Below are 14,782 nucleotides of genomic sequence, written 5' to 3'. Positions count from 1 at the left end.
CAACCATTATTTCAGCAAATTACGAATGAATTCACGAGCAAGTGCAATGGGCAGCTGCTCCATGCAAAATGCAGGAGCAACAAAGTGAGGACAATGTGTGGGATTACAAATAAAGCAAATTATTTCAGTCCAATTAGCAAAGGATATTTGTCAAGGGTAAAGAAGTAATTCTGTAGCATAAATGGCATTGTTTCAAATCCTCTGAGAAGTTCTGAAGGTGTTTCAAGCTTCTGGGGCAGAGGTGAGAGATGGAATGCACAGTCATGTAGCCAGCAGTTTTCAGAGGCTCACTGAGCAAGCCCAGGGTTATAGAAGCAGCTGTGTGTTAATCAAATAACAACATTTCCTTCAGAGTTTGTTCAAAAGGCCAGAATAGACAGATCCTACCAGAAGCAGCCAGAAGCAGCTCCTCAGTGAAAGAAACACTTTTCCTCAGAACAACTGGGCTGACATGGCTACAGTGTAGAGGTTTAACGCTAGACCCCGAGAGGAGGAGACAGGACTTTTTTAGATGTGGGGAATCACAAGAGAGTGTAGGGGAGCTGGGAAACAGGAAAATCCTAGGTCCCTGTGGGGAAGGTGCTGTGGAGGAAAGTAATAGAGACAAAGATGCAGATTCAGAAGATGACCAAAGAAACGGACAAAAGAAATCAAAATGAAGCATTTTTGTTTTCTCTAAATGAATCAACACTTAATGCAAATTATTTCTTGACATACAAAGAAATGGAACAACAATACAGCTCCACAACGTACATGAGAAGCATGTCTTTAAAAATCATTACTCGATTAACTTTATGTTGAAATTAATTTTTAGAGACATGGTAATTAAACATTGTAAATGCCAATCAAAATTTGATAGCAAATAGCATGGAGTAAAACCCAAACAACAGAGTCTCTGCACACACTTAATCTGATTACTTGGATTATCTCAGTAGAAAAGGTTATTTTCCAAAGGGGCCATGGATTTGTTTTATGATTTTCTAGAGTAACAAATCTTGTAGAATTCTAAGTTCCCATCAGGTAAAGGAGTTCCCACCTTACCCATTTCCTCCAAACATATGCTATGGCACATCAGAATGTATTATCTGATTAAAAAATATCATGCTTTTTGTCAGCCTGATTCTGTCCATTTGCAGTGGCATAAAATATATCCCTGCTCCCAGAATTCTAACTTCAACCCCAAATTCAGCAAATGTATTTATAGACCAGAATGGGTAACACAAGCACAAGTGCATTTCACAGAAGACATCAAGGTAATATTCTGCAGATTTGGAGCTATTGAAAATGAGATGCTTAAGCAGATCCAAGTTGCAGCCTCCAGTGTTTGTTACTCCTACTGGAAATGGTGGTATCTGCACTGCTCCTCCAGGTTAATGTCCATCTCAGACATGTCAGCACACTAACTGCCTGACTGAGAAATGAAGGAGAATACAATATACTGCAGAAATAGCAGAAAATACTTCTTTTTGCACATCAGCCACCCTGAGTAATGGCCACCTCGAACCTGGTAACATCAGATGTGTCACATGAGAAGACTGCATTTCTTTAACCTTATTTAACTACTGAGATCAACTTATACACTGAGATACCTGAACTTGGTAACAGCCTCAGGAAATGAAAACAGAGGTCTAAACATATACAGTAATTGTTAAGAACAGCATACTGAATTTAGTATGTTATGGAAGTATCTTCTGCATATCACCAAATTTTGGGTAAAACAGATTACTCATGAGGTGTTGTCCTTTAATCTATTAAGATTCAAAATTGAGTTTGTCATAGCAAGACACAGCATGTTTAAATGTGTTCTACATGTTCACAGCATGTTTTCTAGTTCTAAAACTAGAAAATCCTCTCTGGACAAGTTTCAGCAGCATAGTTAAAAGTTGTCAAAAAGGCAGTGCTAATAAGCAAAACTATGCCCACTGTTTGCTTTAATACTAGAAAGATAGCTAAAAATATCTTTACATACTTGAAAAATCCCTCCAAACAAGAGGCACCAATGACAATCTGTTTCAGTTCTGAAGGAGCTGACTAAAACCAGCGGGATTTATCACCTACCTAACACTGCCAGGAAATACATGAGGCTGCTGCTTTAAAACCTTCACACATCCACAGTGAGCTGCACATGCCTAAACTCACAACTCTCATATCTAGACAGATGACCACCTATGTCACATTTAAATCCTGTACATGACATCATCTTTATCACGGAAATCTGATCAAAAGAAACAAGTTTTCAAACATTCAGTAAGCCAAACACCTGAATTTGGGGTGCTCCCAAGAAATAAGCATCCAGTTATACCTGTAGGTCCTTTAATTGAGTGACCACCATAGGTTACCCTGAGGACAGACACCCTTTGAAAAGAACAAAAACTAAAGTGTGCTTTTTCTTGCTTGTTTGTTTTAAAAATGGGATACAGAAGACAGCACTAAGAAAGACAGCTTGCTAATTGGGAATATTTTTAACACATATAGGGAATAAACTACATGAAATATTTAATACAATTCCATTTGTATGTAATAATCAATTCACCTGGTAGGAAAAACTCTTGAAAGGAGTGCTATCAACCACCTTAATATGCTTAAAATTTGACTCATTATATGGAGCCAAGGATGTTCTGGGCTTCAAACACCACAATTTAAAACACCATTTAAAAACTAACCATACTTCTATATACAGTTTTACAAAATACTTTGCCCCAGGGTAGCAAAATTCACAGCATTGGTCATAGAATGAAAAATAAACATACAATAATTATTTGAGTTTTGCTGACATTATTACTGACATGATTTTAACCACAGACTAAAAAATAAGGAGGGAGAACAAAACAAGTTGAAAAAAATTATGATAAAGCAATGGGAAAAGAAAAATGCTTTTTGAAGATGGCTGGATTACTTCTAATGTAATTTAAGCTACCTTGAAAGTGTATACTGTGTATGTAAAGCTATTTCCATGTACCAAGAGAATAAAAAGACAGTGGCTGCTACATTTCTAGTTTTGAATTTGCAAAAGGGAGTTCAAAATTAGACAAATGCATGCAGTTAGCTTAGGGCCCAACACAGCAGGCTTGAAGGCTACATGGTTTTAGTAACACCATCCTTAACATATGGTGGTGAGAAATACACTCCTATGGTCTGTGATATGAAATGGAGGAAATAAGGAAAAGGCAATTACTTAGGACTCCCTTAATGCTCTGAGATGTTTTATTTTGACTTCAACACAACACAGTTGTGTTACAAAAGCCATTTTCATGTTATCCAGGACAGTGGAAATACAGGCAGGACTGAAATTTTGACCCTGCAGAAACCTTTAGAGCTTGAGGTGTGCTGCATGGGGTCTCCAATTTTCACATCATTTTGATAACTTAAATGCCAAAAAGCAAAAGGGGTTGAATGAAAATATAAAAAGAGAAACAACTTAAACAAAAAGTGGGTGGAAGTGCCTTACCAGTTTTGGGTGTCAAACTCAAATCTGTGTCAGAAGAAGAGGACTGTCGACTGTAGGACTTGGAAGGTGAAAAGGAATAGGTTTGGTTTTTCAGAGGGGTGGAGGGTCCTGATGAATATGTATTGGGATTGGGATCTTCATTGAAAGGAATCCTGCCAGAAGAAGGTGGAAACATATTCAGTAATCCTGTGCCAAAGGACCTGGCTGACAGCAGCATGATCCAAACACCAGGATGGGATTGGGGCAGGGCCAGCAGCTATTCCTTAGGAGCGAGGCTGGGAATGAGGCCAGAGGCAAAGAAATGCTGTTTTACCCTCTCAGCATCCTACACACAGATGCTCGTCATCTACAATGAAACAATTAAGCCAAATGAAAGGCATGAGATGTGACAAAAAAATATATATATATGCAAAATAAAAAAATTGAGAAGTTTATGGCTTAAAAATCTGGTCGAATACACAATGCTTTGAGTTAGTTCAATAAAGAAAAATTATTTCAAATTATAGCTGTGTTTATACATATTTATACACTTATGTATATACACATATGCATTGTAAGGTAAAAGAAAAAGAGATCTGTTTCCTTATCCTATAGCATCAGCAGCATGCCACAGCTAAAAACAGAGCAAAGAGGAGAATCTTTATGGGAACAACTCTATTGACAAACAGTTTATTTATGCACAGCTTGACTTACCTGCTCCCTAAAACCATCTCTTCCACAAATGGCACAGACCCTTCCTAGAACCATTTCAAAGCCTACTGTATGTGAATGATGTTTGAAAGCAATTGGGAGCTCAAATCACCGTTCCCCAGTCACATCACCTTACTGTTTTAGTTAATTTCCCAGAAGCAAGAGCGTGTGAAAGGGAAGAGCGTGGCCTTGTGGAAGAGACCCGAGGCGCGTCCAAGAGCCTATCCTGCGTTTCCGCGAGCTGCAGCACCCCGGGAGCAGCAGGCGCGTCCCGGGAACCGGGAGCAGCGAGGGCGGGCGGTGCCTGCCTGCCCTGCCTGCCTGCCCCGGGGGCACTGTGCCTGCGGCCGCCCGGCTGCGAGTGTCAGCAGACTCGTACCGGTGTAGATGAGAGTGGGAACAGACACAGAGAAGTTCTGAGTGAGCCGTGAGCCAGTAGCAGTGTGAATTGGGCTGTTGTGGGTCGAGCGGCATCCGTGGCTGGGCGCGTGAACCAGCGGAGACCTGAGAGAGTTTGCAGCCAGGGCGGGAGAAAAGAAAACAATACACACAAACAGGTTGCAGAGTTATGTTACCAATGCTTTCAGGGAAGTTTAGACACAGGAGATCTCTTACTCTAAGCAGACTCTAAGAATTGCAATTCCTAGCATGCAAGAGTCCAGAGGAAATAAAAGGAGGGAAAGGAACAGCTCAAGCACTTGCTTGCGACTGCATCATTGATTTCTGGCAACAGGCCATCGAGTTAGTAAAGCCAAGAATAACAAGAGTCAAATTAGTTGATTTTGCTGCCTTAGAGAAATATTCCCATTTTTTGAACTGAGACAATATCCATCACCAAGTTGAACACGGATAATTTGGGAGGTGGAATTTCCACATTTTGCTGCAGAGTGAAAGCCACTGGTTTATTTATGGGTGCTTTTTAAGTTGATAATTACTAGGTCTACCTTTTATGTTTTCAAACACCATGCTGTTGCTCTATGCTGCACTGCATCCTGAAGTTCTTTTAAAGGCAATTTTTTAAAATCAAGTCAAGTCAACCAAGCTATGCCGTGAAATAGAAACCAGTAATTTTTAAAAGTCAGCTCATATTTTGCAAATTTTGCAGAGCAATTGATGCCTGCACAACAAAAATGCCTCACCTCTCTTGCAGTGACGGAACAGTTCAAGTTAATGAAAATGGCTACTTCAATTAATACATCTAGAAATACAGGATATGTAATACACTTCTTGGTGCAGATTTTTCCTTCCTGTATTGCTCTACCAAGCAGAAAATAACTAATTTATCCATGCAAAAATGTAGCAACAGTTGAAAGAAGACTGCAAGTATATTTCTATTAATTTGTATGCATATCAAAACATTCAAACCGTTTGGTGCTGCAGTGCATATGACAAAAATCACAAAATTCTAATTCTCATCGTAAAAAGATTTCTCTGCAAGTTCACTGTCTACCTGTTTTGCCATAGTCCTCCTTGTTTTACAACAGTAAAAAGGAAAGCATACAAAAGATGAGACCTCCAGGGTCATTGTCTAAATCACTGACAGAACAATCAGAATTCAAAATTTATCTTCTGTTATACAGTTAGAAATACACTTATAAACATTTAAGCTTGAACCAAAAGTATATTTGTGAGAGGTCCTCACTGAAATGTTCATTGCACAAACACAGCATCAAAGCAGAACTAATTAGAGCTAAACTGGTGGGTCACAAGGATATGTAGTACTATGGCTACATAACTACAAAGAAAGTCATCTTAAGTAAGAACTACCACTCCAGCCTCTACCGAAGTAACTCATCCAACCTAAAACATTTCAGAATTGTGGAATAGAAAACTTATTGCAGACAAATAAAACTACAAAAGAAAAACAAATTCTGGGGAAAAAAGAAATCACACTGGTTATGAAAAACTGAATGAGTATGAAAGGAAGAGAGGTGAAACTTGTTTCCCTACAAGCTGCTAATTCATACTTACTCCTTCATTTCTTTGGATGGGGAGTTACATGCAGGTAAAAATGCTGATGTGTTACTTAATTTATCCAACGTGCAGGCTGTTCCTATGGCTCTCACTACGAGTCCAGACTCTCCCTCCAAATCAAAACACTGCAAATATCCAACAACAGCATTTCCTCTCATTTCAAGCACTTTCAAGCCAATCTTCCTTTGCAATTCACCTACAAAACAAAAGGTAAAGAGCTCAGAGTTGCAGCGAATTCCTATTCTCTTTTGTAGTCTTTGACCCAGCTTTTGGAGTGCCAGCCAAGTCAGCAGAACAGGTAATAAATCCAATCCTACATGGCTGGCCAAGGAGCCAGCACAACTTCTGTTTCCTACAACACTGTGTGATACCAATCCCTTACACAGCTTTTTGCTCTTCTCTCCAAATCCACTCTGACTGCCAAAGCAACATGTCGTTTCAGAGGTTTTTCCCCCTAGTCTTTATTTCCAGTAGGCTTTTTTTTCCTTTTTTCTACTTATTCAGAGAGAGGTCAAGATGTGCTGTGGAACGCACATAAGTTTCTAAATACTTCATATTTAGTACTTCAATACAACAAAAATACATAATCTAATAATACATAATATAATACATCAAAACAATGCAACATCTTTAAAATCTATATGAACAAGCACCTATAATTTCTTCATTTACCAATTTATTTAATATAGTTCATCTTATTTCCTACTTTTGGCCCCTCTGCTGCAAACCAAACACTGCCACTCCTACTAACTGCACACGAGGACCGGAAGGCCGTGACTGTAAGAAACTGGTTTGTCGCTGATGCTTTTGTAGGAGGACGTAAGTAAAAAACTACGGGTTCGGTGTAGCTGGACTGCCTTGGTAATAAGTGAGGAGGAGGAGGAGCTGATCCCTGCACGCTGAGGGGCGGCGGCAGTACCTGACATGAGCGAGATGAGCCTCTGGCGGGCCTCGTTGGAGGCGCGCGGCGTGCGGATGCGGTCGATCCACTGGTACTCGGGGTCCTCGTTCACCACCAGCTCCTCCACGAAGCCGTGGATCACCACGGCCCGGTAGCACTTGGGGATGGACGTGGCTGGGACAGACACACAGCAAAGGGGTGAGACAGCCTCCGAGCCAGGCACAGCAACACAAACATCACGTTACACCTCACAAGGATTTCATCCAGACCACGTTCTGTGGAAACGTGGACACGCCCTGGCAAGGTAACCATCCAGTGTACCAATTACAGCATGTACCTTTATGGAACCTTTTCCCTTTGGGCCTCTTTAAAAGGACATGGACCCAAAATAACACCACAGGGACATTAAAAAATCCCATCAGTTATTTACATTGTTTGGAAACGTGAACAGTAAAAATGTGTTAAAAAAGAAACACCATTTGTGTTAATGTTATCTGCACTAGGTTTATGCAATGAGCTCCCTTCCGTGCCATGGGAAGGGAGACAGAAGAGGCAAAGAAAGAAAAGGAGGGACAAAGTTTTTGTTCAAATAAACTTTTTTCCTCTACTTACTGCAAAAAAATTTGACGCCACAGGATGACTGCCTAAATCTGTTTAAATCATTGAAGAGATCTACTTTCACCACCACGTTGATCTCCCCACGTATACCTATCAATAAAAACCATGCAACACCAGAAGTTACAACAATGTAACTGCATCAATACAAAACCAGACCTATAAATGATTTCCTGTTATGAGTAATTCATGCCAGAGGAGCAGGGAGCCATAGCCTTGCCTCAGGTCTGCCGCACAGACACTGGCGCAGAGGAAGTTTCTAGTTCTGCCCAGCCTGTGGCACAATGAAAGCAACACTCCCCAAATGCCTGTCTGCACCAAACACAACTTTATAAATAAGAGGGGACTGGGGAAGGAGAAGCCATCAGCTTCTTGATGCTGCAGTGGCCTCTGCTGCAGGGGGCTCTCTCTGCTCAGTTTCCTGCCTGAAACCATTTCAGAACTGCAGCAAAGCTCCCCTCTGAAGTTCAGCCCAAGGAGAAATATTTATGGTTCTTTCTAGAACCACAAAGTGACACAGGAAGTGTTTGTAAAATACTTTAACTAGGACAAGAAATACATAAAAATAAGGTATTATACTCCTTTTAGACAAATGTTAATTTTCAACTATGATTAAACCTTACTAGAAATGGAATATTTTCTAACACAGAACAATTCCTTTTCAACTTCTCTACTTTCCTGTTCTGAGCTTTTTCTTCTTTTCCCCACCCAGTAACAAAATCATTTCACACATTACAGATTCTGACATATTGAGGGCTAAACTTCTTGATGAGTCTGATATCCTGTGTCTTCAGAAGCCTTTATCACACCAGCACATGACACTGAAACAGCAGCACTGGATTTGTTGTTCAGCTCAGACATTGCTGCAATAATATCAGCCGCATCTCCCTTCCAAAATGCCAACAGGAAGAAGCCTTCAGTTATTGTAACAGAAAATGCCCCAGGGTTATACATTTTCACAAACAATCATGTTGACATGAAAGAAAAGAAATTAAATACAAACTTATGAACATCATATTTATTCTTTTTTAAGGAAGCTCAATTAATGTTTGCCAAGAACCAACATAATTAGAATCTAGTGCTATGAGCATGAAAATGAAAGAATTATAATTTTACTTACATAGAAAAAAGCCATGAAATACCAACATATCTGGAAAAATATAGAGAAATCTAACTCTCTAACCTACCAGCTGTACACATCCTGAAACAAGTGTTTGCATAATTTAGCTCCAGAAGAGAATGTGTGATAGGAGAATGTGCATAGGATAAAAAGGTAATTTAAAAACCCCAGTATTTTTGCAATATTTCTTAATATTTCTGCTCGTTATAACTGGTTTAAATGCAAAAAATAGTGTGCATCAGTTATGATGAGCATCTGGTGAACACTATTAATTATTTCCCAGCAATGATTTATAATTAGCTTTGAACATCATTAGGTCATTTAATTCACCCTGAATAACAAAGGAGGGGGACAATGGCAGCCACAGAGATGTTCTGCACAAAGGTATCCAAGTTAATTGCTCTAAACTGACATTGGCTCTCTGAGACAAAACCTGTTCCATCCAAATCAAAAGCAAAAATATTGTGTTTATTTTCTCATGCCTTCAAAACATTCTGATGAAATCCACCAGTACTGAGAGCACTTACTGCAGGGAAAAGGGATTTCATCCTGCTGAAGATATCTCACATCCTTGTTCCTTCATCTCAAGGGAAGGTTATCCCAAATCCCAGGAAGGCACACTTCAAGTAACCCCAGCAAAATTACACTTGTTTAGCAAACATGTGGTAATTAGACAAATATGTCTGAGTCCTTTTTTTAATCAGAAATCTGCAGTAACTAGTGAAGATGTTTTCCCACTTGTCACAAGTCCTATGGAAGGCATTCTGCCAAGCAGCAGTCTTTACTCCCCTGCCAGAAATTTGGTCATGTCAGAAAATACAGGGGAAAAAAGCCAGGAAAGTAGTTTTCCAACTCCAAAGCTGAAGTTATTACAATTTCTGAATGCAGCTTATGAGATTGTACGAAGCAGATTAGATCCCAAAGAAGCCTGTTTTAAATGAGCAAAGCTTACCATGAATGGTATCATAAATTGGAAACCAGCCTGAAATGACTGTGGCAGCCTCACTGTAGAGCAGAGGGTCGATGTCTATGTACACCTTGCCAATGGCATCGTTGGCACTGTACGTGTCGTGGTCCAGGACTGTGATCTGCAGGGGCTCGTCCTGCAGCTCCTCATCATCCACCTGCAACATTAACAGGAACCTGAGAATTGCAACATGTGCAGGGAAACTCTGCTGCAGGGGCTCGTCCTGCAGCTCCTCATCATCCACCTGCAACATTAACAGGAACCTGAGAATTGCAAAATGTGCAGGGAAACACTGCTGCAGGGGCTCATCCTGCAGGTCCTCATCATCCACCTGCAGCACAAACATTAACAGAAATCTGAGTATTGCAAAACATGCAGGGAAACACTGCAAAACCAACGCAGAGGAGAGAGTTAGTAATGAACAGTCACACAGATCTGTAATGTCAGCTTCTGAAGCTAAACAGCACTCTCACTCATTTTGGTTTTAGCCTTCAGAGACTGGTGAGATCCTGGAAACTGAGCTATCACTGGCAGAGGAACAGAAAAGCACAATTACAGAGAATATTCATTTTAAAATTCCACAGTATTGTAAGTTGCACTTAAAATACTCTCCACCTATCTCCATAATGCATACTGATAGACAAATAAATAAATAAATAGGAAAAGAAAGGAAGGAAATTTAAGATGAAATACCTCAGAGGACCACTATGCTCTGAAGTTTATGGTGTTCCCATCACTGGTCAGTGGCTTAACAGCAGGTATTTTACACAGCCTGCCATAAGAGTTCAGTAATTCTACACATGCAGTTTCCTAAACAAATGCAATAATCCATCTACAGATAAGGACTATTTTCTTTAGAACAAAGACAGCCATTTAACCAACTTTTGTGTTCAATGTCACAAACCAAGAATTAAGTTTGCTAGCTGCAATGGGATGACTCATCTAAGTGTTTGCAAAATTGTGATATTGCCTTAGTGCACAGTAAATGAACCAGAACTACACATTCAAGTGTTGCAATAATTAATTTATTCTAAACATAATCCTCATTTTTTAAGTAGTAAAAAAATGAAAGAAACATGTAAACACTTGTTCAGGGCATCATGTCAAAGGACAACAACAAATCAGATCCTGAAAAGCAACAAGCAATTACAGAAAAATGCTGTGTGCCCTCATTATTACATAAGGAAACCAGAAGAGAGAGTACAGCAATTGTTGTCCAAGCTCTTTATTTTGTCATCTTCACAGAGGAATTTTCCATTTTCTCCTCTGCATTATCCTTGCCACCAAACATAGGACTCCAAACACCAATTAACTTCCCTTGTTTAAAATTAAAAGAAGCCCACAAGAACAGCTGTACTTTCATATCTATGTGTTTATTTACACAGACTTGTACTGATAACTGCACTGAAAAGGCCTTTCCCCACCTTCACAGACAGTCACAGAACAACATTCAGTTGGATCCAGCCTGGCAAGCTTTTATCTTCCCAAGCACTCCTCAAAAGCCACAGAGACGCCCTTGGCAAACAGGGTCTGGCTGGAGCTGGGTCTGCTGCAAAGGTTTGTGCATGCAAACACAAACACACTTCAGTGCTCGCTCTCTGCTGGAAATGCAATTACTTCATTAAGGCAGCTAAACCAGAGTGTCTATACAGTTATACAGTTACAGGCCAACTCTTAAAAAATACTTACTTCAAATTTGAACCACTCAGAATTCCACTGAGGATTAAGCGATTTGGGATACACATCTGTCTTAAATGTAGTATTTCCAAATTTCACCTAAAAACAAAAACATTTAATTAGCAATTACAAATATTAATAAAAAGAGTTTGGAACTCATTTAATTGACATATACAAGTCAATATACAATTTCAAATACAAATTTCAACAAATCATTTTCTTTTCACTGAGTGGCTTTTAAATTCAATTTATATATATCAGTATCCACATGTCAATGACATTTCCAATCAACCTCTCTCTCATCCTGTCATACTACTAAAATTGTTTCTTTTCGTCCTCTCAATCATTTGAGAGGCAAAAATATCACTTATATTGGCCATTCAAAGTCACGTTACATACTCTCCTTGCCTTCCACAAGGAAAAATATTCTAAACACTGATAGTTTATTACTCTCCTCTCTAGGATTTCTCAATTAGCTTCACAGACAATTGATGAAATAAATATAAAAACAAACTGGATTTGATATATACAGAGAGAGGACTACTAAAAATTGAGTATTTTCCACGCTTTTATCTCTTATTTCACCTGCAACCACATAATAACTCATTTCAGCAGTACCCATATGGTCTCCACAGGCATCTATTTCAGGCTAAGCCCATTTGGGTTTTGTGGGGGCTTCTCGTTTCCTTTTTTAGAGTGAAACTGAATTTCTGTGATGCTCCATACATCAGGAAGCCACACAGCACATGGAAGAGCCTTTATTTCTCTGCAGCTCTCATTGCAAACCATTCCCAAACACCTGCCGTTCTCTGAATGCCGCTTCTCAAAGAAATGAGCGCTGTACCTCATACCGGGTACCTACAAATACTCCAAGTTACATTTTCTAATTTATTCAAGACTCTTAAGGAAAACAGTGCCTAGGCAGATGGAAAAGAAATGCTGGAGTCAGAGGTTTTGACAGCTTTTCTCATTTGCAAGGCCAAACACATTTTGGAAAGGAAACTGAGGCCGGGATGCGAGCACAGGACAGTGTGCAGTGACGCCCCGGTGCATTCCAGGAACGGTGACCATCCTGCACAGGTGCATCTCCAGCGCTGAGGGGACCCTGCCCTTGCTGCAGCGCAATCAGGGATGCCAGCACGGGCTGCAAGGCAGCTGCCAGCGAAACGCCAGCTCCGGCTCCAGAGGCTGCCCGGACCCAACGCCCCGAGCTCCACCCAGCCTATTTTAAGGCGTTATCTCGGGAGCAAATCAGTTCCCTCAGAGCCCCAGGCAGCCGTAACTCAATTTCCCCCGTGCTCCAGCCAGGGCACTGAAGCTGGTACAGATAATAAAACAGCACGCTGCTGGCTGCTGTGCAAAGCGAAAAGCACGTTATGGAAGAAATTGTAACAGAATATTCTGAGCTGGGACAAGGATCATTGTGCTCACACTAGTGAAGCCCGAGTTTTGCATGACCTGAGCCAAGTAAGAGCTCTGAGGTCTCTTCTCATTTCCCTTTCTAGTTCTAAGTTCATATTGCAATATTTAACAAGGAAATGTAAGGTTAGTAAACAACTAGAACCTTAACATCTGCTTTTCATTTTTATTTAAGGAAAAGCACATTGTAGCTTTTCAGCAATCTCACACAGAAAAATGAAACAAGAGTTTCAATCCCGACTTATTTTGCAATAAATCTCACCTGCTGCAATACCTACTCCATAGAGGGAAAGGGAAGTTCCTTCACACTGTTCCTAATTAACAATCCTGAAAGCAAGGCCCCCACCTGGGTATTTCTACACCCTTCTCTGGGCCAAGACACCCATGGCACTGCAGGGCAACCCAGCTAAACTGATCTTGATGAAAATGTTTATTTTCTTTCTTTGCCACACTAGCATTTTACTATATAATTTCAAGAATCTGCTTTGCTACACTGACAGTAGGGCTGGGAGCCAGTGATCCACAGAGGAGGAGAGATGTTTCTCCTGACACAGAGTAAAACCAGGCCAATGAAACTCAGAGAACTGCATTTGCTAGTCCTGTTTTCCCTGTCTCCTAGTAGCAAGCATCAGAGTTGTTGTAATTTCAGACTGGATTAACGGGCAGCCTGCAAGAGAAGCCTTTAAAAATTAAAACCTGACCAGTGAAACAGCTGACAAAACAGTGAAACACTAAGTTTCACTTAATAAAACAAAACTATGTACTATTTCTGCTCCTCTGAAAGTCTGGAATACATCCCCACTTGACCACCAGCTTACTCTCCCATTAAGCAATGCCCTTAGAGTCTAACAACAACGAAATTTTTCAGCACCAAATTAAATCAGGACTTACATACCCAAATTTTATTTTTATATTAATAGCATCATATTTCCCAGTGTATACAGGTCTAGAAAGGCATTCTGTCTTCGTATTTAACTCCAGTATTGTGCCAACTTCAACCACTCATTTGTGATACACTTCAATCAGTATTTGGGGTACAAGACATGCATTTCCAGAGCACACCATCTTTAAATAGCTCTGATTTTTCTCAGAGTCCCAAACCGATGGGATGAAAGTCCATCTCATTCAAACCCCCGGCACAGGATGTCACCCACTGGAGCCCATGGCTCAGAGCCCCATCCAACCTGGGCCTTCAGTAATTCCACTTTGCACTTCAGCTTATTTCACAATCCCTTCCTAGTAAGACCCTACATATTGCCTGCAAACTACGAGACTGCAAAGAAGGCTAAAGCTAGATACTCTGGGTGCAATAAAGTGATTTAAGCACTCAAACATTAGTATCTGTTAATGAAAAGCCCCCTTTGAAAGCATTTTAGTATTTCAAATATTTTAAAAGGAAAGACGAACATTTGGCTTTAAAAGTAAAACCTGTCCAAGTAAAGCACTGGTTAGTCATATACTCAGCAACACAACTGATTCAAAGATGGTTTTGTTCCTTGGCCACCCTCCTTGCAACACGTCTGTCTGATAGAGACCCGGTTGGGCTGGAAATGCCCTGTGGGATCACCGAGCCCGAGCTGTGCCCGACCACCACGGGCACACCGGCACCGCGTCCCGGGCATCTCCGGGGCCGGCGGCCGCACCGCCCGGGCATTTGCTCGATGGCCGGTGCCCCTTCCCGAGCGGCTCCCGGCCCTGCAGCCCCGGGCAGCCCGTTCCGACAGCCGGTGCCCCTTCCCGGAGCGGCTCCCGCCCGCGCCCACAGCCCCGCTCCGCTTCCCGGAGCGCCGCTCGGGCCCGGCAGGTGCCGCGCCGCGCGGGCCCGGCCCGCCGTGCCCCGCCACCAACCTCCACGAAGGCGTCGGTGAGGTCGCTGGCGCGGTCCATCACCGGCAAATGGCGCCCCGCCACGATCTTGACCTTCAGCTTCCCCGGCATCTTCCTCCCGCCGCGCCCCCCCTCTCCGCCTCC

General features: G+C 41.3%; 1 protein-coding gene across 23 annotated transcripts in view; it reads right to left on the bottom strand.

Moving 5' to 3' along the window:
* C2CD5 (C2 calcium dependent domain containing 5) overlaps positions 1–14,782 on the bottom strand; it is a 58,236-nt gene extending 43,454 nt beyond the window's left edge. For 11 of the 23 annotated variants that reach the window (XM_058023173.1, XM_058023175.1, XM_058023176.1 and 8 more), the window contains exons 1-7: positions 14,660–14,782; positions 11,405–11,491; positions 9,701–9,872; positions 7,626–7,721; positions 7,032–7,187; positions 6,110–6,308; positions 3,449–3,600 (exon numbers count right to left, since the gene is read on the bottom strand). In XM_058023173.1, coding sequence (XP_057879156.1) covers positions 3,449–3,600; positions 6,110–6,308; positions 7,032–7,187; positions 7,626–7,721; positions 9,701–9,872; positions 11,405–11,491; positions 14,660–14,749 — 952 coding nt within the window. In that variant the 5' untranslated portion in view covers positions 14,750–14,782. The other 12 variants (XM_058023174.1, XM_058023178.1, XM_058023180.1 and 9 more) reach the window with 4 other exon arrangements.

This window comes from Melospiza georgiana, chromosome 4, assembly GCF_028018845.1.
Source record: "Melospiza georgiana isolate bMelGeo1 chromosome 4, bMelGeo1.pri, whole genome shotgun sequence".
NCBI lineage: Eukaryota > Metazoa > Chordata > Aves > Passeriformes > Passerellidae > Melospiza > Melospiza georgiana.
Note: the sequence above shows the minus strand (reverse complement) of the source record. Positions and strands in the feature narration are given on the sequence as shown.